The sequence below is a fragment of the Solanum dulcamara genome, chromosome 6 (genome assembly GCF_947179165.1).
Source record: "Solanum dulcamara chromosome 6, daSolDulc1.2, whole genome shotgun sequence".
NCBI lineage: Eukaryota > Viridiplantae > Streptophyta > Magnoliopsida > Solanales > Solanaceae > Solanum > Solanum dulcamara.
The window spans coordinates 72,571,944-72,596,960 of NC_077242.1; the positions used below are offsets into that span (position 1 = coordinate 72,571,944).

General features: G+C 36.4%; 1 protein-coding gene across 5 annotated transcripts in view; it reads left to right on the top strand.

Annotated features, from left to right (window-relative positions):
* Window positions 1-25,017, top strand: part of LOC129891416 (uncharacterized) — a 32,003-nt gene that overhangs the window by 3,814 nt on the left and 3,172 nt on the right. For 3 of the 5 annotated variants that reach the window (XM_055966774.1, XM_055966773.1, XM_055966777.1), the window contains exons 2-4: window positions 3,099-4,406; window positions 11,736-11,856; window positions 24,916-24,975. In XM_055966774.1, coding sequence (XP_055822749.1) covers window positions 3,247-4,406; window positions 11,736-11,856; window positions 24,916-24,975 — 1,341 coding nt within the window. In that variant the 5' untranslated portion in view covers window positions 3,099-3,246. The remainder of the gene's footprint in view (window positions 1-3,098; window positions 4,407-11,735; window positions 11,857-24,915; window positions 24,976-25,017) is intronic. The other 2 variants (XM_055966775.1, XM_055966776.1) reach the window with 1 other exon arrangement.

Here is a 25,017-nt window from a genome sequence, read left to right on the forward strand (position 1 = left end):
CTTGAATTTTGTCCCTTTGATTTTGGGTTGCTGGTTGGTTTTCTGTAGTGCTATCATTTTTGTTCAAGAATCGTGCAGCTTTCTCTAATGCCTCTTTATTCATTATATTTTTGGATATGTCATTTGGGATTGTGATGCCTAAGTGCAAACAATTCAGCTATATAGATTCATTCTTTGGGGACAATGGGGTGATAAATGAAGATGTAGCACATGTAATTAAAATAGGATGATCTAAATGGAGGAGAGTTATGGAAGTACAACACATATAATTATATGATACTTCCTTATTGTACTTTTGTAGACCTTCTTGGTGCTTGTTAATGAAATTTACCGTATTTTATCAAAAACATATAAGTATATGATACAATTATACTTAACAAAGTGCAAGGCAAGTTTTATCTGATGACGGTAAAAGTAACAATATATTGTGAAAGTGAATGTTGGATCATAGAATATTTTCACGGGATAAATGTTGTAGAACTGCGGATCCTAAGATGAATGTTTCTCTGACAAGATTATACAGTATTAGAATGCTGACCTCCAAAAGAGGGTGCAAGTAATAAAATGGAGGATAGATTCCGAGAAGATCACCTAAAATGGTTTGTCCATGCCTTGTATATACCGCCGTATGCACTTGTCAGTAGGTACAGATGAGTGAAGGTGCTAAAAGTGGATGAGGTAGACTTAAATACACATGAACTGAAGTTGGTCCAGACAACCCTTTATTTCTCCAAAAAACAATGCCAATTTAGCTAAGAACAGAACATCACAGAAGCATATGATCCATTTACGCGATACCAACTAATCAATATTAAAATTTAGTTGTCTTATACCTATATTAGGTCCAATATTTTTAAGGTGTAAATTTAGTCTGGATAGAGACAGACTTTGTATGTCTGTGAAATGATAATTGTGAGATTTGTAACATCTAGTTTCTTTAGAGGACCCTAATTTGTCTTTTCCGAATGATAACTATAGCAATTAGTTTGTGTGGGGTTTGAGATATAGTTGATTGGTATGGAGATTCCATGGGAGATGATGTAAGGTTTCTAGTGTTTGTAGGACAATAAACTTAAAATGACATTTACTTACATTGCTGGGTAACATTGGAATGTCAATGGACATCTTGTGTTTGTTTGGAACCAAATAAGAAAGATGTAGGATGTTTTGGTTTCATCCAGCAGAATCAATTACGTAAATATACTGAATGGGTCATCTCGATGTCTGGTTGGACAGCTATTGGTAAACATAGTTGGGGGACAACATCATGCACTATTATTTGATAGTGAGAGGAGTTGGATATGAGTTGGTTGAGATTCAAGTTGCTCTTCCAGTGCAGAATAAAGTATATTTTATTTAGTTTAGGCTTAATGCATACTGCCATACTTTACCCTCCAACTTGCAGGAGTTTTTCTTCACACCTTTTGTTTGCGGGCATCCTTTTACACACTCTAATTTGTCAATTCCGTAACTAAGATCTCCCTAGATGACTTACGACCACTTCATCTTGGGGAGTCCATAACACACCAATGGGAGTACGACACACGTGTAACATTAAATTAAAAAGAAAGTACCCCCTCATCTCCTCTCGAGCTTCATTAGTTACAGTTTAAATACAAAATGATTTTCGTCTTGCAAATTTCCTCTCTTCAAACCACCTCTTTCTTTGTGATTAACTGGAATACTACTGTACTTTATTACTGTAAAATTTCCCTTATGAAAAACTTGGAAAAGAAATGCCAAGGAATCAACAGAAGACAAAAAAGACTGCTTTTGGTGTAAAGAGAACTATGCAAAGGAAGCTGAAATTCTGTTAGAATTCTTAAATTCCTTTTAAGAAGAACAAGGTCACACATTTGTTTTTTGAAATTGTAAATATGGCTCCAGCATAGCCTTTGTGCTGATGATTAATGTATTGTTTTCTTTTTTCCCTTTCTCAAAATAAAATAAAAGATTAATATACTGTTACCTTTCTCAACAAAAACCAAAAGACTGTTTTTTATTGCAGTAATTTACCCCTTTGGGAAAGCTAGTTTAATCCTTTTTTGTGGTCGGATGGCTCGATCAAGACTAAGTTGGATTTAGTCAATGGTTCGGACTACCTAGAATTTATATATTTTGTCGAGCCAAGTTGTTTGCCTTATTTTTATTTTTATCTTGTATATCAATGGTGTGCATCCAACTTGTTCGTACTTCGACTAATCCCCTGGGTAGCCTGACCAGTCCACAAGTAAAGCTTACCAAGTTAATCCCACTCATCAAGTTTGGAGCAAACGGATCACACTGAGTGTTGTAGTTGGAATTTTAATCTGTATCTCCAGGTTGTAGCTCATGTTTCAAGCACTAGGCCATCCCCTGGGACAGTAGTATACCTTTCTTTATTGATCTATAGATAATATTGTTTTTACATAATTTAGTTCAATCAATTTAAGCAGTGAAAATAATGCTTTTATGTAATATTTTCCTGGGAAGTTGCTCGTAATGTAGGAAACCAGCTCTTTCTTGACCAAAATTCCTCAAAGTACAAGTGGTATCATCTAAAGAAACCTTACCTAGTGCATAAAAGTCTACATTTCGTGGCTAATTGCATTTTGATCCATTCCGTTAATTAAAATGATTAATGGAATTATGCTACATCTTATTTGAGTTGAGGTATGCCATAGACAATATTTAGAATTATGCTACATCTTATTTGTTTCTCTTGGTAGAAGTTGGCTCGCTCAAAGTATCTATCTTTGATTTGGTTTTCCTCATTTTATTCAATAAAATTATTGAAACGAGGAAATATCATCATTATCCTTCAAGTTATTTCAGAAGGCTATTTTGTCAGATTAGATATAAAGGTTTTAGAAAGGCTTACTGATTGTTAGGGACAAAGGGGAATGGTTTTTTTTTTTTTTGGGGGGGGGGGGGGGGGCAGGGGGAATAATCACTCAGATAAAGCTTCTAACATGTACCCTTAATTTCTATTGTCATCTGTAGTTTAAGTTCTCCCATTAGTTCTTTTATACAATTTCTAGCTTTCTGAAGTGCTTGTAGATGACTTTTGTTTGTTTTCTTTCGATTATTCTCTTATCTTATTGATCTTATTTTGCTAGTGAGCAGGATTGAGTTATAACTGTTGTGAGCGGTTGTTCCCAACAACAACCAGTTGGGAGTAGTTTGATTTACAAGGCATAACAATAACAAAAACAAAGTTCGTCAAGTCAGAAAACTTTTGCTTTATTACGACTTAAGGAAGCTTGCATGGAAAAAAAAATACTTCCATCTTCATCTGGAGGCTATGACATTGGTTCCTGTGGGATGCATTTGGGTCAAAGGATATCAAGGCCAGTTGATTTGCCTGAATTTTCCTGGCCTCCAGAATCAAGATTAAAGGAGAACGGTCCACTCTTATTCACTACAGAAGAAAACACCCGTGAGTCAACTGTAAACCAATCAAAGTCTGCCAAAATGGTTGCTAATGGAGATCGTTTCCAGCAGGATCAATTTAATTATCAGAACAGTGTCGAAGGATACACTAGTAGTAGGAAGGCCCAAGAAAATGAAGTTAAAATTATCAACCATTACCCTTTATGCATGCAGTTGCAATCTACACAGCACCAGCACCCACATTGGAAATGTGATGTTCCAATTGGGAAGACGCCTGATTCGCTAAATTGGGTATCAAAGACAAGTACCATGCTTGCACAAGCTGACACTAGTAGATCCTCTTCAAAATCCAATAATTCAAATACTGGAAAATCTCAGTTTCATCCTTATCAGGGAGATTTGATTTCTGGGAACCCTGTTGTCACCTCTAGGATGCCATTGGAAATGCATAATGTTTCCACTGGAGTTGTGCGAGAGGTTGAAGCAGTTGAGCAGATTTCTTCTCAGCACCATACCTCAGATGCTTCTTCTCATGGAAGAGGTTGTCCTGAAGAAGCCAATAGATTTGGAAATTCTTGTGTTTTGGAACAAAGTCTTCAGTGTTCAAACAGATCTGGAAGTAATAACCCCTCACATAGAGATATTCTCTCAGGGGGCTCGGCTTTTACTGACCAAAAGGCTGGTGGAAAGTCATTACTTAATGAGGCTCAGAGTTTTGATAATCGTGTAGACAATTTACTTGAAAGTAGAGGAAGAAGTCACATGGAGGGTGATATGAAAAAGGACCTGAAAGCAATAGATAAGGAGAACATCAAAAGTTCTTTGACAGATGACCTTTCCTCCAAAGATGGCCACTCTCCATTAAATTGTGTTCAACATGTTGAATCAAATAAGTCAAACCATAGTTCTGAAAGATTAGATGAGAAGAGTAGGTTACCGTCTAATAAAATGTCTCCTGCGGCTGAAAAGCTATGGGATGGATCTCTTCAGCTAAACTCATCTGTTACCGTTTCTGTGGTGGCTTTCTTCAAAAGGTCTTCCCATTTACTTTTTGTTTTGGTTTTCAACATTTGCTTACAACTTTTTAAAAACTGCAAGCTACCTTAGAAGTAATACTAAGTTTTTACTTTATATTATTGAGGGGTTGTCTGTTGTAGATTAATCTTGGCATTGATGTGGAAAATTAAATGTTAAAAGATTCTCCATTGTCCCGGTTAAATCATGTCTGAAATGCTGCTCCTTTGCATGTTGATTTGATTGTTTTCAATGTTCTGAAATTGCACTACTAAATTGCTTTGTGACTGCATTTTGTTTTGATGAACTTCCAACCCAGAAGCCAGACTTTAACGTATAACACAATTTCGTTAGTTCACTCCTTTTAGAATTTGGTCTATATTAGAAATCATGGCACGCTTGATGCATGTTACATGTGTTTAAAATAATATTCTGGTGTTTTTCACTTCAAGCATAGATAACTAACTCAAAGTGGAATGATATCTTAGAAAAAAATTAGAAAAATAAGCAAAAGAAGAAAAGAAGGAAATAATGAGTTAAAAAGCAGAGTGGAGAAGATGGCTGTCCAAAAAAGATATGCTGAGATTGGGACTAATTTGTTGTTTAGAGTTTTTGGAGAGACCAAAGAATGCTAGGGTGTTGGCGTTTAACCTTGCTCTTCCTAAGCCCAAGTGGATTCTGGCGAACTACTTAACTTTTGCTGCTATATACTGGACCTACCCAAGCAGAATTTAGCTAGCTGATTCCAAAATGATTTTGCATGGAGTGGAAGCTGCTGGAATGTTGATATCGAAGCTGGAGCTAACTTGCCGCAATTAATCAGTGGTGCGTAAGCAAAAGGAAGCTTGACATCTGGACAGATTTTGGAAGGTAAAGAGAACTATAAGAAAAAAGCCAGAAGAGATAGATTTTTGAGGACATTGAATTCCTGCTGAGACAAGGAAGGGATCTGTAACTATAGGGTGTGATTGAAGAGAGAGATTTAGAATCAGGGAAAACAAATAAAGAAAGAGAGCATGAATAGGAAAATAGAACGATTAAGTTGAAGAAAATCCAATCATTCATAATAGCAGCAGAAGAATTACTGGAGTAGAAGAAAAATCAGATTTGAAAAAGAATCAACAAGGAGTGGTAAAAAGAGTGAGTTAGTGGAGAAACAGAGAAAGGGGTAGAGGGGGGGGGGGGGGTGTTGACCAAAGTTCTGCAATTCCCTATCCCATGAATGATCTATACCATCCTCTGTTTCACAAAACAGTAGTAAATCTTTTTTTTTTTTAGAACTGAAAACAGTGGTAAATCTCTAGGTAATAAATACTAAAATTTGAGGATTACCTTTGCTTCAACCCCTTCTACCATTTTCTCGGACTTAATGTTGTCTAGTTTGGCAATTGATTTGGGCCTGGTCGACACCACTAAAAGTTTATGTTTGTGATAGGACGGCTTAATAATGAAAAATAGTTTCATCTCAAATAACAACAACAACAAACCCAGTATAGTCCCACCATGTGGGGTCTGGGGAGAGTAGAGTGTACGTAGACCTAACCTCCACCTTAAAAGGTAGGGCGGCTGTTTCCGAAAGACCCTCGGCTTAAGAGAGAAGAAAAAGGGAGGAGAAACAAGGAAAACAAGACATAGGTTAGTATAGCCAGGCATATAGCAAGCAATATAAAAATATGAATAATGAGAGCGATAAAGTCAGGGTAGGAAAGATCGGGGATAAAAGAGCATTAACTACTATAGAAAAAATAGGATACTCAAAGTAAACTGGGCCAACTAATATTAGCAGTAATCCCATGCAAAAATCATATGTTAATAAACAAATGAGCGCGACTACGACTACTATGGAGAAAAGATAGGCCACCTAGCCCACTATCTTAGTCTGAGTCCTCCACAGCCTCCTATCTAAGGTCATGTCCTCGGTGAGCTGCAACTGTGCCATATTATGTCTAATCACCTCTTTCCAATACTTCTTCGGCCTCCCTTTGCCCCTCCTGAAACCGTCCATAGCCAACCTCTCGCACCTCCGCACTATGCGGAGCATCTGTGTCTCTCCCCTTCACATGCCCAAACCATCTCAGTCTCGCTTTCCGCATCTTGTCCTCCACTGATGCCACTCCCACCTTGTCTCAGATATCTTCATTCCTAATTTTATCCATCCTAGTGTGCCCACACATCCACCGCAGCATTCGCATTTCCGCGACTTTCATCTTCTGAACTTGAAGTTTCTTGATTGACCAACACTCCACCCCGTACAATAGAGTCGGTCTAACCACCACTTTGTAGAACTTGCCTTTGAGTTTTGGTGGCACTTTCTTGTCACACAGCACTCCGGAGGCGAGCCTCCATTTCATCCACCCTGCACCGATACGGTGTGAAACATTGTCGTCGATATCCCTATCTTCCTTTATAATAGACCCAAGGTACTTGAAGCTTCTTTTCTTTTGAATGGCCTGGGTACCAAGCCTCACTTCCCCGTCAGCCTCACGCGGCAGGCCATTGAAACTGCACTCCAAGTATTCTGTCTTGGTCCTACTCAATTTAAATCCTTTAGACTCCAACGTCTGTCTCCAGCCCTCCAGCTTGTCGTTAACTCCGTTGTGAGTCTCGTCAATCAGGACTATGTCATCCGCGAACAACATACACCAAGGCACCTCACCTTGTATTTGTCTTGTCAATTGATCCATCACCAGGGCGAATAGAAACGGGCTAAGAGTCGATCCCTGGTGCAACCCCATCGTAACAGGAAAGTGCTCCGAGTCCCCTCCTACCGTCCTTACAAGAAAAAAAATATGAAAAAAGAGCCTAGTCAATTGCAGGTGGCAATTAAGCTAGTTGTATCCAAATCTTTGAAACACAGACTTCTTTGGTCTTGGTAATTGAAAAGCTTAAGAAAAACTTGTAATTAAATATTTCAGGCCTCCTTACAGCACCGTTTAACTTTAGTGGATTTGCTTGGGATCTGTCCTCAAAACTGACAGTAAAAGTTGATTGAACAGAATGAAATCAGCCGCTTTTCCCAGCTTTTTGAAACTGTCCCTTCATGACCGGGTTTGATTGAACCAAAAAACAATCAGCCACTTCTTTCTCTATGTTCTTTAAACTGTCCCTTCACGATTCAGGTTTTCATCAACAAAGAGAATTGGCTCATTCAGAATGACCAATTTGGCTAGGGCCTCAGCTCACAAAGGTTTTATCTTACCTAATCTTGCCTTGTTAAATATCTACAATACTTGTAATGAAATACTAGTAAATAGAAAGATAAAAAGAAAGGAGCAATATCACCTCTTAATAGGACAATAAAATGATTATTGCTGCTTCATTTTCAAAACCTCTGAGTTTTGGTTGGATTGAGTTCATTCAATCTTTTATGTGGTGTTATCAGTGAGTTGATGAGCTTCGTAATAATTTGACGGGCAGTAAATGTTTTGCTGCCTAACATTTCTACAGACAAGGTGAAGCAAACCAATATACTTCTTATTTTGTGGGGACTCATGCCCTACAAGAATCTTGTATCAATTGAAAATGTTCTCCCCTTGCCCCAAATTTAGATATACCATATCTTTTATCTCAGTCCGGTATAATGCACACTTCTCAATGACAGTGTATTGCTACTTCTTCTGATTCACTCTATGTGTTTACTTTCCTTTTTAGTCTGTTTAAAAAAGTACGACATTTCCTTTAAAAAAATGACACTTCCAATACTTGATAAACCTTTAATTCCAACATCCAACATAGTATGTTTTAGACCACAAGATTAAAGATATTTTGGTATATTACACGCATCTTTAGTTAAGACCACAAGATTCGAAAACCTCCCTTAAACTCATGCATAATTAAACTAAGACACATAAAATGAAAAAGAGGGAGTATAATCTATGGACTAGAATTTGAACACCATCCATCTGATGTTGACTAGCTTATAAGTATGTGGTACTAATTTTGCATAATTTATGATTACTTTTTTTTTGATAAGGTAATAATTTTATTCATGAAGTGAAAACCCCCATATACAAGTCGTATACCAAATAAGTAGAGAACCTACACCGAAATATGATTTTCTACAAAAGAAACTCAATCATCTCTACGCGAAGGCAGCTCATAGGTATACCAAAAGGAAATTAGAAACAAAATTCAATTTTACATAATCATTCTCGACACCCTCAAAAGCTCTTGGTGGTGTTGGTTTTCGCACAACACTGACAAAAAGTGAAACTACGTAAGTCACATATGAGAGTCACTGAAAAGACACACAAAACTATGTAAATCAGATCTGAGGAGTCACCGGAAAAATGCACGGTCATACTCAACTCAGATATGAGAAAGTAGTCCGGAAAGATGCACGGTGCTACACAAATCAGATATAAAAAAGTAGTCACGAAAAGATGCATGATGCTATGTAAATCAGATATGAGAAAGTAGTCATCGAAAAGATGGACGGTGCTACAAAAATTAGATATGAGAAAGTAGCCACCGGAAAGATGCACGGTGCTACGCAAATCAGATATGAGAAATAGTCATCGGAAAGATGCACGGTGCTACACAAATTAGATATGAGAAAATAGTCACCGGAAAGAATTTTAATGACAGACCGTAGTTTTGACAAAAACTAAGTAAAAGGCAACTGGGAAAGAGGATCCACCTAGAACCCTAAGCTGACAGAATCGAACCACCTCGGCCATGGAAATGCAAAGCAAATTTGATTGTCTCTTATTCTTTGAGCACGCGCGTAAGAGTGCCGAAACAACCTATGCTCAGAATCCCCTCAATGCTGATAACTTGACGAGATGGGGAGGTGCATTGTTGGAATTATCATAGGTCCAGCTTGTTGTTGAATCAAAACAGATGATTTCTGATGCAACCTCAAAGTTAGATGAGGCATTGAGTGTTCATCCTGAGAAGCATGATGTACTTTGGTGTTTGGGAAATGCACATACATCTCATTGCATTTTTAACTCCTGAGCCTCATCCATATCAGGAGTTAAAAATGCATGAGATGTATTTGCATTCCCTAACACCAAAGTGCATCATGCTTTTCAGGATTAATAACCAAAGTCTCCTCCAACTTTGAGGTTGCATCAGAAATCATCTGTTTTGATTTAGCAACGGGTTGGAATTGTGATAATTCCAACAATGCACCTCCTTATCTCATCAAGTTATCAGCGTCGAGGGGATTCTGAGCATAAGTTGTTTAGGCATTCTTACGAGCATGCTCGCAGAATAGGAAACGATTTGAATTCGCTTTGCATTTCCATGGTCAAGGTGGTTCGGTTCGGTCTGTTTAGGGTTCTGGGTGGATCCTCTTTCCCACGACACCAATTGACCTTTGCTTATTTTTTGTCAAAACTACGGTCTTTCATTAAAATTCTTTCTGGTTTAACTTGTACTACTATTACAACTTGTGACATGTTGTCAGTGTGAGAGAATATAGTGGGTTTTAGTAGAGCGGAGTCCTTTCTCTTGGAGCTCAGCTGTGACTGAGAGCCCGTTTGGATTGACTTATTTTAGGTGCTTTTAAGCCAAAATAGCTTTTAAGCAATTTTGGAGTGTTTGGATAAAATAAAAAATGCTTAGAAGCACCTGTTTTTAAGCTAAAAGTTAGAATTTCTAACTTATGACTTTTTGCTTATAAGTCAAAAGCCAATCCAAGTAGGCTCTTAATCATTATAATTTTATGCAAATTAACATTATAATAGGTCTGCCTAATGGACTTGAGCAATATCCTCCTCATGAGCTAACTTTTGGAGTTGAGTCATGCCCATGTGCCATACTTTATATGGTATCAGAGCCAGGTTCATCCCCGTTTGGCCTCCCGATCCACGCTCCAGTTGGACCTGGGCGTGAAGGGGGATGTTAATCTGGGTTAAAGTCCTACATTGGTTAGAGAATGGATTGGTGGTCTACTTATATGGATTTGGGAAATCCTCACCTCATGAGCTAGCTTTTGTGGTTGAGTTAGGCCTAAGTGTCATATCTTTACAGTTTGGTTGAATGCTTCAGAACCTTAGCACTTGTTGCTATTGTTTAAAAAAATTATTTTGTAGAACACTCCTATAAGTTCTCAAAATTGGTCGTTTGTTACGTGGATGTGGTGTATGTACTGGCCAATATCCAGGCAATCTTCCCTTTGATCATTTTTGTGATAGGTGTTAGCTGAAGAGTCCTCCTTTTGCTGTGATGTACATGGATAGAAGATAACTAAGCTTTTGATGACCTAGTTAAGACATTAAGAACATGCATCAACGCCGCAACTAGTGGAGAGATTGAATTAGGTCTTTCATTAAGTCGTAGAAACACAATCTGTAGTAAGGTTCTTACTCACCATACAGGTGTAGCTTGAGCACTTGGTCCACGATCAATCAAAACACATCCTTCAATCAATCTATAACCACACGGTATTCATCTAGTGTCAACTTTCCGAGAATAGCATCACCATATCCCTATTTGCTGCTTATTTTGATCTGAAGTATATGAATTCAAAGAATCCCATATTTCATTATACATTCAAAATACAGCTTTATTTTTTCTTTTTTTGTTGGGTTTCCTGGGAAATTATTTTCCATGCCTCTTACAATTGAAAGATATCTGGCCCTTTTGTGTTTGATAGTTGTCCATTCAGTCATAATTCATAAAATCATACAAATCTCAATGCTTAAATGTGGAACTATTTTAAGGTACATCACATATTCCAGTTCATGTTGAGTGCAATTAAGAGAAGGGAAAAAAATTTGTCAGTGGGATGTGTAGTAAGAGCTTGTGTTTCTGGTCTTTTATACTGGAGAGATGCCTAGAATTCCTGCATGACGCCTTTTTTGATATGACAAACACACTGAGCTTCTAAATTGCCCACCAGAACAGATTTGGGAATTTTTACATATCTTCTACTGTAGGTAGTTTCATGTGCGTTCAATTCAAGTAGTCATGTTCTTGTTTTGTGTGTATTTGATTCAATGTAGTTAACTTAGTTCTAAGTTCTAATAGATTTTCTTAGATATGTTTAGTCTTTACTGACTGTTTAATATGATGGCTCTTTCAGTATAAAGTTTGGCAGGCGTTTTCTCTGTATTCAGGAAAGATTCTCATCTTTCATGGTTACCTATTTAATAACTTTGTTTTAGCTGCCTCTACTATTGAGTATAATCTATCTGGCTTTCCATTTTCCATGCTTTTGTTCATAATTTGACTTGCTCTTGCACTGATCCTCTTAACATGTGATGCCGATGGATCTATTTCTGTTCACTTGATTTGTAGCATCATAGACCTGCATGCATGGCAAGCTGTTTTCTTTGATGATTATTGGTGTCCTCTAAAGTCATATTTTGTTGACCCTATGAATGACAAATTTTATGTAGCGGTGAGAAGTTGCTTGATCCCAAGTGGTCTGAATTTGTAGAAGTTAAAGGCAAAGTAAGACTAGACGCATTCGAAAAATACGTCCGAGATCTTCCCCGTTCACGCAATCGGAGACTAATGGTAAGACTTGTTATCTTTGTTCTGTTACTTAAACTGGGCACTTTAATACGGAGAGTTAACATGATTCATTTGTGATAGAGATGCCTATAAATTTTTCAGAAAAAGATAGAAGAAGAAAATATGCATTTTCCTTTAAGATTTCAGCTGAAAAGTAGAAAGATGAAATGGTTAATAGGAAATTAGAAGAAAACATGAAACATTACTTTTAATATGAGATGCATTTCGCTAGTCTCTGATTACTCACTTCCTCCTCGATCCTTAAAAAGAAACAAGAGAAGGAGAAGTCACGTGTTTATTGGCTGCCTAAACTTGGTATTCCGAAAATTGTAGCTTACTTGTTACTGTCACTTTTCTCTGCAAATGCTTCAAGTTCTTGAGACTGATGAAATACTCCCTCCATCCAATCTAACAGTCCATGTTGAGTTGGCATGCTTATCTAGAGAAGATGAACATACTTAGATACTCTAGAAGTTTTTTGTCTTCTTGGCAAAGGTGGTAGCTACTGTCCGTTAGTTGTCTAACACGATACTAAAATAAGGTTCTTGGTAGAAATTATGGATTTAGAATGATACGGCAGAATCATCGTTTAAGAACTCCCAGAAAACAATAGAACTGAACTGAGACATAAAATCTTGATATGAAAATCTCAGGATCTTTTGTTTCCTGAATCCTGATAAAGATATGAAAGATCAGGTAACGTTGTATTGAAGGGCCAACACTCATCTCAATTGTACAATGTTTATCTTGTTGACTCTGCGAACTTCATCTATAGATGCTAAACAACCTCATACATCCATCTATGGAACTCAAAATCCATAGCCTGTTTTTCGGGGTGTAGTTTCTAAATATGGAAAAGGGTCAAATATACCCCTGTTATACTTTCGGTTCAAATATACCCTTTCCGTTATACTTTCGGTTCAAATATCCCTTCTCATTATACTTTGACACAAATTCGCCCTTAATTTTAACGAAAACTCAAAATTAAATTACTCATTCCCAAATTTAAATATCCGATTTCTTTAGGAATACATAAAATTTTTAAGTACTAATTTGAGTCTTTTTTTTCTTGAAATGACAATATAGAATACACAGCATAATTTTAAGTACTAATGCATGAAATTTCTAAGTACTAATTTGAGTCTTTTTTTTCTTAGAAATGATAAGGCAAAAAACGTTGCAAAATTTTAAAAAAATTTACTCCCATCTCTTATTAATGTAGCTATATTGATAAGTTATAAAATATAGATGCAGGATTCCTTTAGCCAAGGAATACACTGTCAATGTGTCAAAATTTATCAAATGTTATTCGAAATATTGATTAAACAACATACGTAAATTATAATATTATCATCCTAGTAATCAAACAGTCATGATAATCGAAAATGTAATCTTCCGTTGAACTTAATTTCTTTTTTACTGAAGTGACACATTTCACCTTTTTCATTTTTAAAATATAAATAACTTTTGAGAAAAAAAAACAAATGAAGATCTACGGTATATTAAAAATTGGGAATGAATTATTTAATTTTGAGCTTTCCAAGTGTTCATCCATTAAAATTAAGGGTGAATTTGTGCCAAAGTATAATGAGGGGTATATTTGAACCGAAAATATAATGAAAAGGATATATATTTGGACCGAAAGTATAACAAAGGATATATTTAAACTATTTCTAATAGTACAGGGGTATATTTGACCCTTTTCCATTCTAAATATTAGACTAGGCCTTTGGAGGAACAACCACCATTAGAAGAACAACACTTCTTTTGAATGTTATCTAATGTCTGGTTACAACAAGGATACATACATGAGTATCCTTGATCTTGGGCTTTGTTGGGTATGGCAAATTATTTCTTGTGGTACATGTTTAAAACATATCATTTTCTAGATGCCTCTTTCATCTTGTAGAGGCAACTGATAAGAGTACTATTAGAGAGAGCTATGGTCTAAATAATTTTAGACTTATTCTACCAGAATCATGTGCATTTCGCGAAGAAAATACAAAAGAAGCATAAGATCCATATAGACTAGACGAACTAGTTTAGTCTTAAGTTGGGTACACACACATTAGATTCAATATTTGCTTGAAGTCTTTTTAGTTTGTTTTGAGATCTATATTGCATTGTAGGGATAAATGTGACAGTTAGAGAACCTATAGTTTAGAGAGCTCTTAATCTGTCTTGAAAGATAAACTATAAAGTGTTGTAATCAAATGAGACCAAACAAAGCATAGTGGATATAGATGATTCATTTGTCGATCCCGCTTTGTACTGAGGTTTGTTGTAAAAAAAGGTTAATTTTCTTCGGTAAAATATATCTTTTTTGATGACAAGGGAAATCCACAGCCGCTACCCTTTGGGTGCGCACGGGGTAAAAACTCCCCTCCTATGCAATAGCTCGCAAACCACACAGGAAAGGTAACCCGCACTAGGCAAGCCCGGTGCGACGAGCTCCACCCAGAAGGCAAACCCCTTGCTTTCGCTGGCAAGAGGTTTCGAACTTGAGACCTTCAACATGGAAGTCCCAAGCCCAAATATTAGAAAATGACTTTTGTTGATGAATATGTCCCAAGAAACTTTTTATAGCATACCTAATAGGGCATTGATCCTGTTCTATATATCCATGTGGGTTTCCTAGCCAAATATTAAAGCATCTACTAGAATTAGTTGTATATTCTGGAAATAGAAAAGAGGGGTGAGAATGTTAATTAATCATCCAGAGTTCTTTGACTTGATTAACAATGTCTTATATGTTAAATTTGGAAAGCATGCTTATTGGTTTACCGGTGATTCTGCTGATTTAAGAAATCTGTTGAAGCCTGTCAATGTTAGTGAGCAAGGCAACACCAAGCTGGTATTATCTGCTTGTAAATCAAGTGGTGAATCTCATTGCTAAAAACCTGGTATTACTAATTTGCTTGCATTAAGATTAAACTAAGTATCCAATTTAGCTACTAGGCATTTGCAACCTTTCCTGTCTTTGGATTTTGTTGAGGCTAGGTTTTTCGTCAAAAAGTCTTGATAAAAAATTAAACCTAGATAATTTGAGAAAATAAATCGCTGATAAGTCCAGAAGGATGTAATATCCCTATCTAAAATTTTGTGAACTATCAACAATCATAATATTATTCTGAACCATCGTAACAATATATACTAAAATAAATGAAACTAAAGTGAAAAACAAGTTGACTTCTCTGAAACCTCTTATGTAAAAGCTCGTCAACTTGATGAAGTGACAACATAAATTAACTATATTTTGAGCTCATGCGATAAATTATTATTGAAGACCTGTCTGCAATCGCTGACAATTGAGTGTGGCATTCCATGTGATGAATATATTGGCCAATTACGTGTTCATTGTCAGAGTAGATTTTTTTCTTGGCTTTTCAAGATATTGTGGATATAGAAAAAGATAGCTAGTCCTCTTAGGCTGCCGGAATTGTTGTGTGAAAGGGACATAGGAGAATTTAGGAGGAGTAGCAGTAGGAGCTTAGGTATTGGGCGGAATTGAACTATTACGAGATAAACAATGGGATAAAGGAGAGCACTTAGACAATTCATTTTGAGTACTGGGAAGTCTGCCGGTAACATGGAGTGTGAATCAAAATCATGTTTAAATTATTGAGATACTAATGCAGGTCCTTCCCTTCTGAATGAATCTATCTGAAAGAGGTTAGCAGTAAGTTCTTGTCAAATTTCTTTTTGACAAGGTGGACAACCGTTAAACCTTTCAAATGCATAGCTAGACTCTGAATTTAAACAACATTGACTGGTCATTACACTATTACCGGTAACAGTATAAACAACATTGACCAGTCATAAATTCCAAAATTTAGCTCTGCTTCAATCAAATTAGCTATATGCAACCAATGTGCCTTTAGTGGCATGTGCAAAATGCATCTTAAATTTCTTCAGCTTCTACAAACTAATAACCAAAACTGTCCTACTTGAAGACATCACAATATACGGTGAGTTAAAGAGAGAAAGAGTTCCATTATTTAACACTGTTCTTGAAGTTTCAACATGTTGCCATTTTAAAAAAAAAACAATTCTTGAAGTTTCAAGTAGTATCCTTCTAAAATAGAAATGTAGAAGATGGAGAATAGTGATGTATGGGATTCATGAAGTGGGCTCCTATACATGCATTGAATTGGACTTAAACCAAATGAAATATATATTCTTATTCACAAAGAAGAGAAGTAGTAGTTTCTTCATTCTATCAAAGGTGACCTTATGGGGATTTTAAAGTGGATACTTCATTTTAAGTATCTTATTAGGCTCGACTGCTTGGGCAATCAAAGTTACTAAATGAGAGTTTACTTATAATTGTTCAAGTCACAAAACAATACTCCTCATTCTTTATTAGGTGATTTTTTCTTGATAACCAGAAAGTTGAATTTATTATAGGGAATAAAACACATGTAGTCAGACCATTAGTGTTTCTAATAGCAAGATAACCCTAAAAACACGTTTATAAAAAAATAACCCTAACATAGTGTAACCATATCAATTTTAAGATTGTCTGTTAAAGCTTTCTTAATAGATAATATGGCATACTATATGGTAGTTACCATCACTACATGGATACTGAACATAATTTGTGGGCATTATCAATAGGCGATGCAGTGAATGAATTTGCACATGTGGAGCATTTTATGTTTCTTATCAGTACAACGGGGAGTAGGATGATGCATATGAGGCCTGTTATTTCAGTGTTAATGGAGTTTTTGTTCAAGTGGGTTGTAATTTTTTCTGGTTTTGTTGATGAAATCAACAATCAGTTGGGTACTGATCACACCCAATACTCGTTCTAAAAAGGATAAGCGGTTGTTGCAAATATAATCCGGCTTTTAAGTCCAGAGTCGAATTCCATTCCACGGAGAACTAAGTTTAGCTATAATTATTCTATATAGGTAAGAAAATTAGTTTGAACAATTTTCGAGCTATGAAGATTAAGAATTTTATTTGTAACTTCTTAACTAGCAAATATTTAAGCAGTAAAATTATCAACTAAAGAGGACAAAAGTATGAAGTTGGAAACCAGATTAACGACACCCAAAGTTATGATTTTTCCAATTATCGGAATCGTGAGCACTCTACTTACCGCAATTCTCTCTTGAACAATCATGATGATTTACTAGACGTATTCTCTCGAACCACTCCAGCTAGCAATTTCTCACCGCTTACTATGACCATGTCAATGTTTCGTTAGCTCTAAATCCGCTTTTAAATCTGCAATATTGATCTCTCATATACCTAAGGAGTGACATCGTTAAAACATAACCTAAATATGCATTCTTTCTCAAGTAACGCATAATAAATAGGCACAATCAATGGATGGTCATTCAATCAGCTAATAAACACGTAGTTGAACAAGTAGTGAAATTCAAAAGGCTAAATTTTACTAAAATGTAACAAGAATTCATCCTAAAAAAGGTTCCATCAAAACCCTAGATAAGGAGTCGAGCTACTCATAAATTTTTTTAAGAACATAATATAGAATTCCATTGCGAACAAGTAGGGGAGAAAGTGAAACTCTAAGCCGAACTCATGTTGCTTCACCTATCTGTGTGTTCTTGCCTCCAAATGCAGTGTCCTGTGTATCGTAGCTGCCAACATGAAGCCCCCTAAAAATAATGCAATTACTTGCTGAAATGGTGTGCAAATCAGCTTGGACAATTCTGCCCCAATCCCAATTAAGCTAGGCTTTAGGTTTGCTCACTAAGCTCACAACAACAACAACATACCCAGTGAAATCCCACAAGTGGGGTCTGGGGAGGGTAGAGTGAACGCAGACCTTACAACTACCTCATGGAGATAGATAGAGAGGCTGTTTCCGAAAGACCCTCGCCTCAGAAGTATCAATCCCAAGAGTTTGCTCACTAAGCTCGTGGGTCTTAAACACGTAATTGAACAAGTAGTGAAATTCAAAAAGGCTAAATTATATTAAAATGTAACAAGAATTCATGCTACAAAAGGTTCCATCAAAACCCTAGATAAGGAATCTCATAATATATTGTTTAAGAAAATAGCATAGACTTCCATAGCGAACAAGTAAAAGTAGGGGAGAAAGTGAAACTCTAAGCCGAATTCATGTTGCTTTGCCTCTCTGTGTGTTCTTGCCTCCAAATGCCAACATGAAGCCCCCTAAAACTAATTCAATAACTTGCTTATATAATGTGTAAATCTGCTTGGACAATTCTGCCCCAAGCCCAATTAAGCTAGGCTTCAGGTTTGCTTGCTAAGCTCATGGGTCATAAACACGTAGTTGAACAAGTAGTGAAATTCAAACTAAATTATACTAAAATGCAAGAAGAATTCATGCTACAAAAGGTTCCATCAAAACCCTAGATAAGGAATCTAGCTACTTATAATATTGTTTAAGAACATAACATAGAATTCCATAGTGAACAAGTAAAAGTAGGGGAGAAAGTGAAGCTCTAAGCCGAAAGAAGATTCATGCTACAAAAGGTTCCATCAATACCCTAGATAAGGAATCTAGCAACTCCTAATATTGTTTAAGAACATAACATAGAATTCCATAGTGAACAAGTAAAAGTAGAGGAGAAAGTGAAACTCTAAGCCGAATTCATGTTGCTTCGCCTCTCTGCGTGTTCTTGCCTCCAAATGCAGCGTCCTGTGTTTCATAGCTGCCAACAAGAAGCCCCCTAAAGATAATGCAATAACTTGCTTATATAGTGTGTAAATCAGCTTGGACAATTCTGCCCCAATCCTAATTAAGCTAGGCTTCAGGTTTGCTCGCTGAGCTCGTGGATCGGTTGCCGATAACACCCAGTATAGTGCAAGGAAAGAACTTCTACTTCAGTCAACACTTTCATGATGCAAAGTCATCACCTTGTTCCTTTGTCAAATTCATATGTGGCATATAATGGACCAAGTACAATCTTCTCAAGATTTGCCGTCTGTGGTTTATATTCTCCATAAATTGACAAAAGCACAAATTATGATTCCTCTAGGTGCTGCTCTTGAAGTGCATCAGCTTTTAAGTGTTCCAACCTTGACATATTTTAATTCTATCCCATGTATATCATCAGTGGCTTGCGATGGGAGCTCGCCTTCCCTTTTCTTCACTATTTTGTGCGAGGGCTGGAACTCCTGACTATCTAAGCTGTTCGCGAGGCGAGGACGATGGATGAGCTCGGCCATTTTTCAATCTTTGTTCTCTTTTCCCTGAACGTGCACCAAATTATTTCTTTTCGATCAGTTTTCATCCAACACATTTCCTAGCCACATAAAACTGTTATAATTTCAAAATATTGAAGATAACAATGTAACAAGACAATTATGCATACTATAATATAAATATATAGCTTTTGACAAATGTAAGGTATGGAGAGCTGCTCACGACCCGGTTAAATCTCTACCAAATATATTTTACCATTCCATTTTTTGTATCTGTCACTCTATCTTTTCCTCTCTTCTCGCCCATTCTCCAATTTCAGTCAAAAGTTTTCATATCTCTCTCTCTCTCTTCTTACACTCTTCTCTTTTGATTTATCGGCGAAATTTCATTGATTTTCGAGTATAATGGTCAACAAGGCCTCTTGTTGCAATATGTCCAAGAAAAAGCAGGGTAATATGAAAAAATCCACAATTCTCTTAACTTTCAACATGTTTCTTCAAGCAATTCAATTTGATTATTTAGAATCAAGAAATGCTAAAAAGTCATCTGAATAGTAAACAATCACCAGAATGATGCCGTCAATTTAGTGAACAATCATCGGAAAGAAAATTGGTATTAGAATTTTTTCCTTTTATCGTTGTCAAGGCATAGCTCAAGAAAACATAACTATAAGCACGGACAATTAGATGGACAAAGGAATTGAAAAAACTACAATAGTGATTCACAAACCATTTAAATTCAGTGCAAAGCTGCAGTTTTATGTTCCTATTTCAAATTTACTGACTAGTTTCTTTACATTAATTTCTAATTTCCTCTTTCTAATCACAAATATATTGGTTCAGAACATTTCCATAACATTTATTATATCATCTGTCAACTATATGCATTGGTTAGCCTTGGTACGCACACTAAAGTGGCATCTAAATGAGACAAGCAACACAACTTTCATTGCGTAAACCGTGCCACGGATAAGCCTTAAACAAATTATTTTTCTCTTAAAGTTAATGTTGGTACATAGTGGTGGAAAGTACTTGCAACACATTCTAGAAGGAAGCGATTTTCTCACTTAAAGGGTATATTGACATAATCAGCAGCATAGCTTGATTTTGTGTTCAAGGAGTAACAAAAACACTTGCTAGAATAATGACCGAAGAAGTAGCTGGAAAAGGTCGCACGAAGAATGGCTGGAGTAGTAGCTGGAATAGAGGTGGTGTTGGCAAGACCATAAAGCAAAGTGGTGCGTTATTGCTACAATGGTAATCTAAGAATTTTTTTTGAAAGAGCTGTTGAAATAATTGTCCTAAGGGTGGACAGATTGCTTCGGGAATGGTTTCCTGAAAGAAAGTGACCTATCATAATGACCATCATAATGAAGCATGGGCGATCACTGGTAGAAGATGTCAGTTCGCTGGGACGGTCACTGGAAATAGAAACATTGTTGGCTGGAATAGTCATGAGAATGAGCGAATGAGGAAAGAATCGTTAATGATGAACAAATAGAAAGATTTGATTGGGCAGATATTATAAGGTCACTCTAGTGGGCTCAAGCTACGTAAATTTCTGCTCAAATCATAGAGGTCTTGATATCCTATGGATAGAAGAAGAGAAGAAAATATAACCAATGAAAAAGAAGAAGGGGAACAAAACAAAGAAGAAAATATGATTAGCCCTTATAGAAGAAGAAAATGAAGAAAATTGCTGATAAATGAAGAAGAAGTAGGTTGAGAAAATCTGCAGTAGAGAAGAAGAAATGAAGAAAAATGGTTGAGAAATGATGAAGAAGAAGGGGAGAGCTTAGGGTTTTAAAGAAAATAATTGATTTTCTTTTTAAAAATAAAAAAATTAATGGGTCAGCTCATATAGCCGTTACATATGTCATGTGGACGAAATTTTATGAGAAAATGAAGTTACATGCCTAGAAACCATTGTATGCGAACACTTGGTCTAATCAGCGACGAAGTGTGTTTCGATAAGCATTTGGTGATAGTTCAGGTAGGAAACTGGCTCACCTATTAATTCAAGTATTAAACTTGAAAAAATTAGGATACATTAGGTGTGTTTTTGACTTTAACTATTATCTTAATCAATTTTCTTGATTTACATAAAAAGCTCACTTATCTAAATAGGGGTAAATGTGAATGAAAATTATTAATTCCTTCTTGATTATATAAGTGAACACTTTGAACCAAAATGAAAAGGCTAATTGGACATATATTTTGAACCGAAGGAAGTATCAGGCAAGAAAAGTCAATCCTTTCATTCCTTCATGAGAATAGATCCCCAATAGCTCACAAATGAGGAATTCTTCCGCTGACGGAGAAAGCTCGAAAAGCTTCCTTCATTCATTACTAAGCCAAGGTCCCAAGTCTTTGAGTTAGTCTGTGTTTTTTCTACCCTAACTTTCTCGGAATTGAAATGTAATTGCATCATCAGGTACTATAATGTTGAATTTTCAACAGTTAGACTTAAATATTTCATGTCTCATAATAGTTCTCCATGCTAGTGGTAAGGTCTGCACATATTCTACCCTTTTTAGACCCCACTTTGCGGAACTACACTGGGTATGTTGTTGCCACTGCTCATAAGAGAATCAACACTATAGATTCTTTGATGATCGATGGGGTTATGTCCTCTGATTCTATGTAAATTAAGAGGTCCATTGTGGATTTCTATCGAAATCTTTACAAAGAATCTGAAAGTTGGCAACCAGATTTGAATATTTTTGATGATCAAACTATTACTATGGAGGAGAAACAATGGCTTACAAGAAGGTTTGAAGAGGAAGAGGTGTCGGAAGGGATCAAAATGTGTGCAGTAGACAAGGCACCTGGCCCGGATGGTTACACAATGGATTTTTTTTCAAACTTTCTAGGAAACTGTAAAAAATGACTTAATGTTGACCTTCCACAACTTCCACACTCATCAGAAATTTGAAAACAGTTTTAATGCTACATTTGTAGCTTTGATTCCAAAGAAGGTGGGTCCAAATAATCTGAGAGATTTTAGACCAATCAGTTTGATCACAAGGGTGTATAAAATCATAGCCAAGGTTCTAACAGAGAGATTGAAAGGGTGATATAAGAAGCTTGTGAACAAACATCAGATGGCTTTCATTAAAGGTAGACAGCTAATGGATGCTGCTTTAATTGCTAGTGACTGTATTAATACTAGAATTAGAGGAGATGTACTGGGGGTTATGTGCAAGTTGGATATTGAGAAAGCGTATTACAATTTAAATTGGAAGTTCCTGATCAACACTCTTAGATAGGGTTTGGAAATAGATGGCTCGGTTGGATAGACTTTTGTATTAAAACCACCAGGTTCTCCATCCTTGTTAATGGAGAACCTGCAGGTTTTTTTCCAGCAGAAAGACGACTTAGACAGGGGATCCTCTATCTCCATTCCTTTTTATTATAGCTATGGAGGGATTGGACTATTTGATGAGGAAAGCATCGCAAAATAATTTGATCAGAGGCTTTAATATAAGAAATAGGGCAAATGAGAATATGGAGTTCACACATTTACTGTATGTTGATGATACAATAGTGTTCTGTGAAGCAAACCATGAACAATTATGCTATTTATGGGTGATTCTGGTAGTTTTTGAGGCTTGTTCTGGACTCAAGTTTAACTGGAGAAAAAACAGTATTTTTCCTGTAAAAGAAGTCCAACAGATACAAACACTATCAAACATCTTGAGGTGCAAGGTAGAGAAGTTACCAACAGTCTATCTAGGCATGCCATTGGGGGCAAAACATAAAGCAATTACTATTTGGGATGGAATTATTGAGAAAGCTGAAAGGAAGTTGGCACTTTGGAAGTCTCAATACCTTTCATTGGGAGGTAGAGTCACTTTAATAAACTCTGTGCTAGATTCCTTACCAACTCATGTGACGTCCCTTTTCCTTTTACCTGGTGAAGTGATCAAAATTCTGGATGCTTTGAGAAGGAATTTCCTCTGGCAAGGAAATAAAATTGAGAGCAATTTCAATTTAGTAAAATGGGCAGAAGTTCAACAAGGGAGGAATTATGGGGGTTTGGGAGTAAGGAAGCTCAAGTTACAGAACAAAAGTCTGCTAAGCAAGTGGCTATGGAGGTACAACCAAGAGGAACATGCACTATGGAAAGAGGTGATACAACACAAATTTGCCCATGAAGGGGAATGGTGTTCAGGTGAAGTAACAACCACTTATGGAGTTGGAGTTTGGAGGACTATTAGAAGCTTTTGGCTGGCTTTAGAAGTTAATACAAAAGTTAAAGTTGGTAGGGGGGATAAGGTTTTATTCTGGAAAGAAGACTGGACTAGTCAAGGATCTCTTCAAAGTTTGTTTCCTGGACTTTATTCTATCAGTGTGCATCCAGATAGCAAAATCAGTGAGTTGTGGTCTCAACAAGGGTGGAATTTGGTATTTAGAAGGTTGTTAAATGACTGGGAGATTGAAGGGGTAATTGAACTACTTTATATGATAGACAGCTTTCCAGGCACTAATTTGGAAACAGACAGTCTATTACAGAGACAATGCCCAGATGGAAGATTCTCTGTCAACCGATTGTATAAGTGGGGTTTATCGGTAACTGGAGGAAGGATAACAGGGCCATGGAGTGCTGTTTGGAAGAGTGTGGCTCCCACTAAAGTGAAGTGTTTTGTCTGGTTGGTAGCTAGGAGAGCCTGTTTGACTCATGAAGCATTATAGAAAAGGGGCATCAACATAGCCTCTAGATGCCTACTATGCAAAGAGGCACTGGAAACCAACAAACACTTATTTTTTCATTGCAAAGTAACAACACAAGTATGGGCTTTATTCTTCAATTTATCTAGCCTAAACTGGTGTATGGCAGAACACACAGCAGACTAATCGAGTTGTTGGATCAAAAGGGGGACAACAAGAGTCAAAGAAGTGGTGGAGGATGGTACCTGCTTGTATCTGGTGGAATATTTGGAAGGAAAGGAATCAGAGGATTTTTGAAGGAAAAGAATACTCAATACAGAAGATTAAATGGAAAGTAATTACTTCCTTAGGTTTTTAGTGTAAAGAACAAAATATAGAAGAGGAAATCCAATTAGTGGATTTCATAGGTTCTTTGTAAGTATTTCTGTTTTTCTTTTTCCCTTCTCTGTTACTACTTTTTGGAGGTGGCAAGCATAGCCCTTAATGCTCAGGAATACAAGTTACCACTTTCAAAAAAATAATTATCCATGCTTTTATTCAAACCTTCCATAGATAAAAAGCCAGATATTTAAGTGGAGAAGGGTAGAGAGGCAAGCCCATCATCTACCAAGTCCGTTCACCTTTATTCCTTGGGGATTTCTTGGTTACTAGAAAAAAAAAAAATTCTTTATGCTTTCGATGTCCAGTTGGAGGTTGCCCACCTTGTTAAAAGGCTTTACAAGTCCTTAGTGCAAAAAAGCTAATATTTAGTGCATCAAGGCACAATAAGGCTATTTCAGATTATATGCTTTAGTGATCAGATGATTCAGATACATTCTCTGTATTAGTGTGATTTAGAGCCCGTTTGGATGGGCTTTAAGTTGGTCAAAACCAACTTAAAGCCCCTTTTTAGCTTTTGGACGTGTTTGCCTAATGCTAACTTTAAGCCATAAAGTTCTTAAAGTCAGTCAAAAATGAAAAGTTGGGATTTCTAACTTTTTTTTTCCTAAGTGCTTAAAGCCATTTTGTTTGACCATGGAAATTACTTTTATATCCCTTATATTTTAACTAAATTCCCAAACTACCTTTTTTTATTCTTTTAACCCTAAAATTCACATCATAAGCACTTTTATCCAAACACTCAACTGCTTATTTATAAAAATAATTTTCAGCACTTCAAAGTTCTAAAAGCACTTCATACATAAAAGTTATTTTTTTTAAGCCTATCCAAACGGGCTCTTAGTATTAAGTAAATTGTTTTGTGTTCAGGTAATTTCTATTTGCTTCAAGGAGGGAGCTCCTGAAAAAGGACTCAAGGGCATGAAACAGGTAAATGTATGCCTACCAATAAATGAAGCATATTGATTCTGT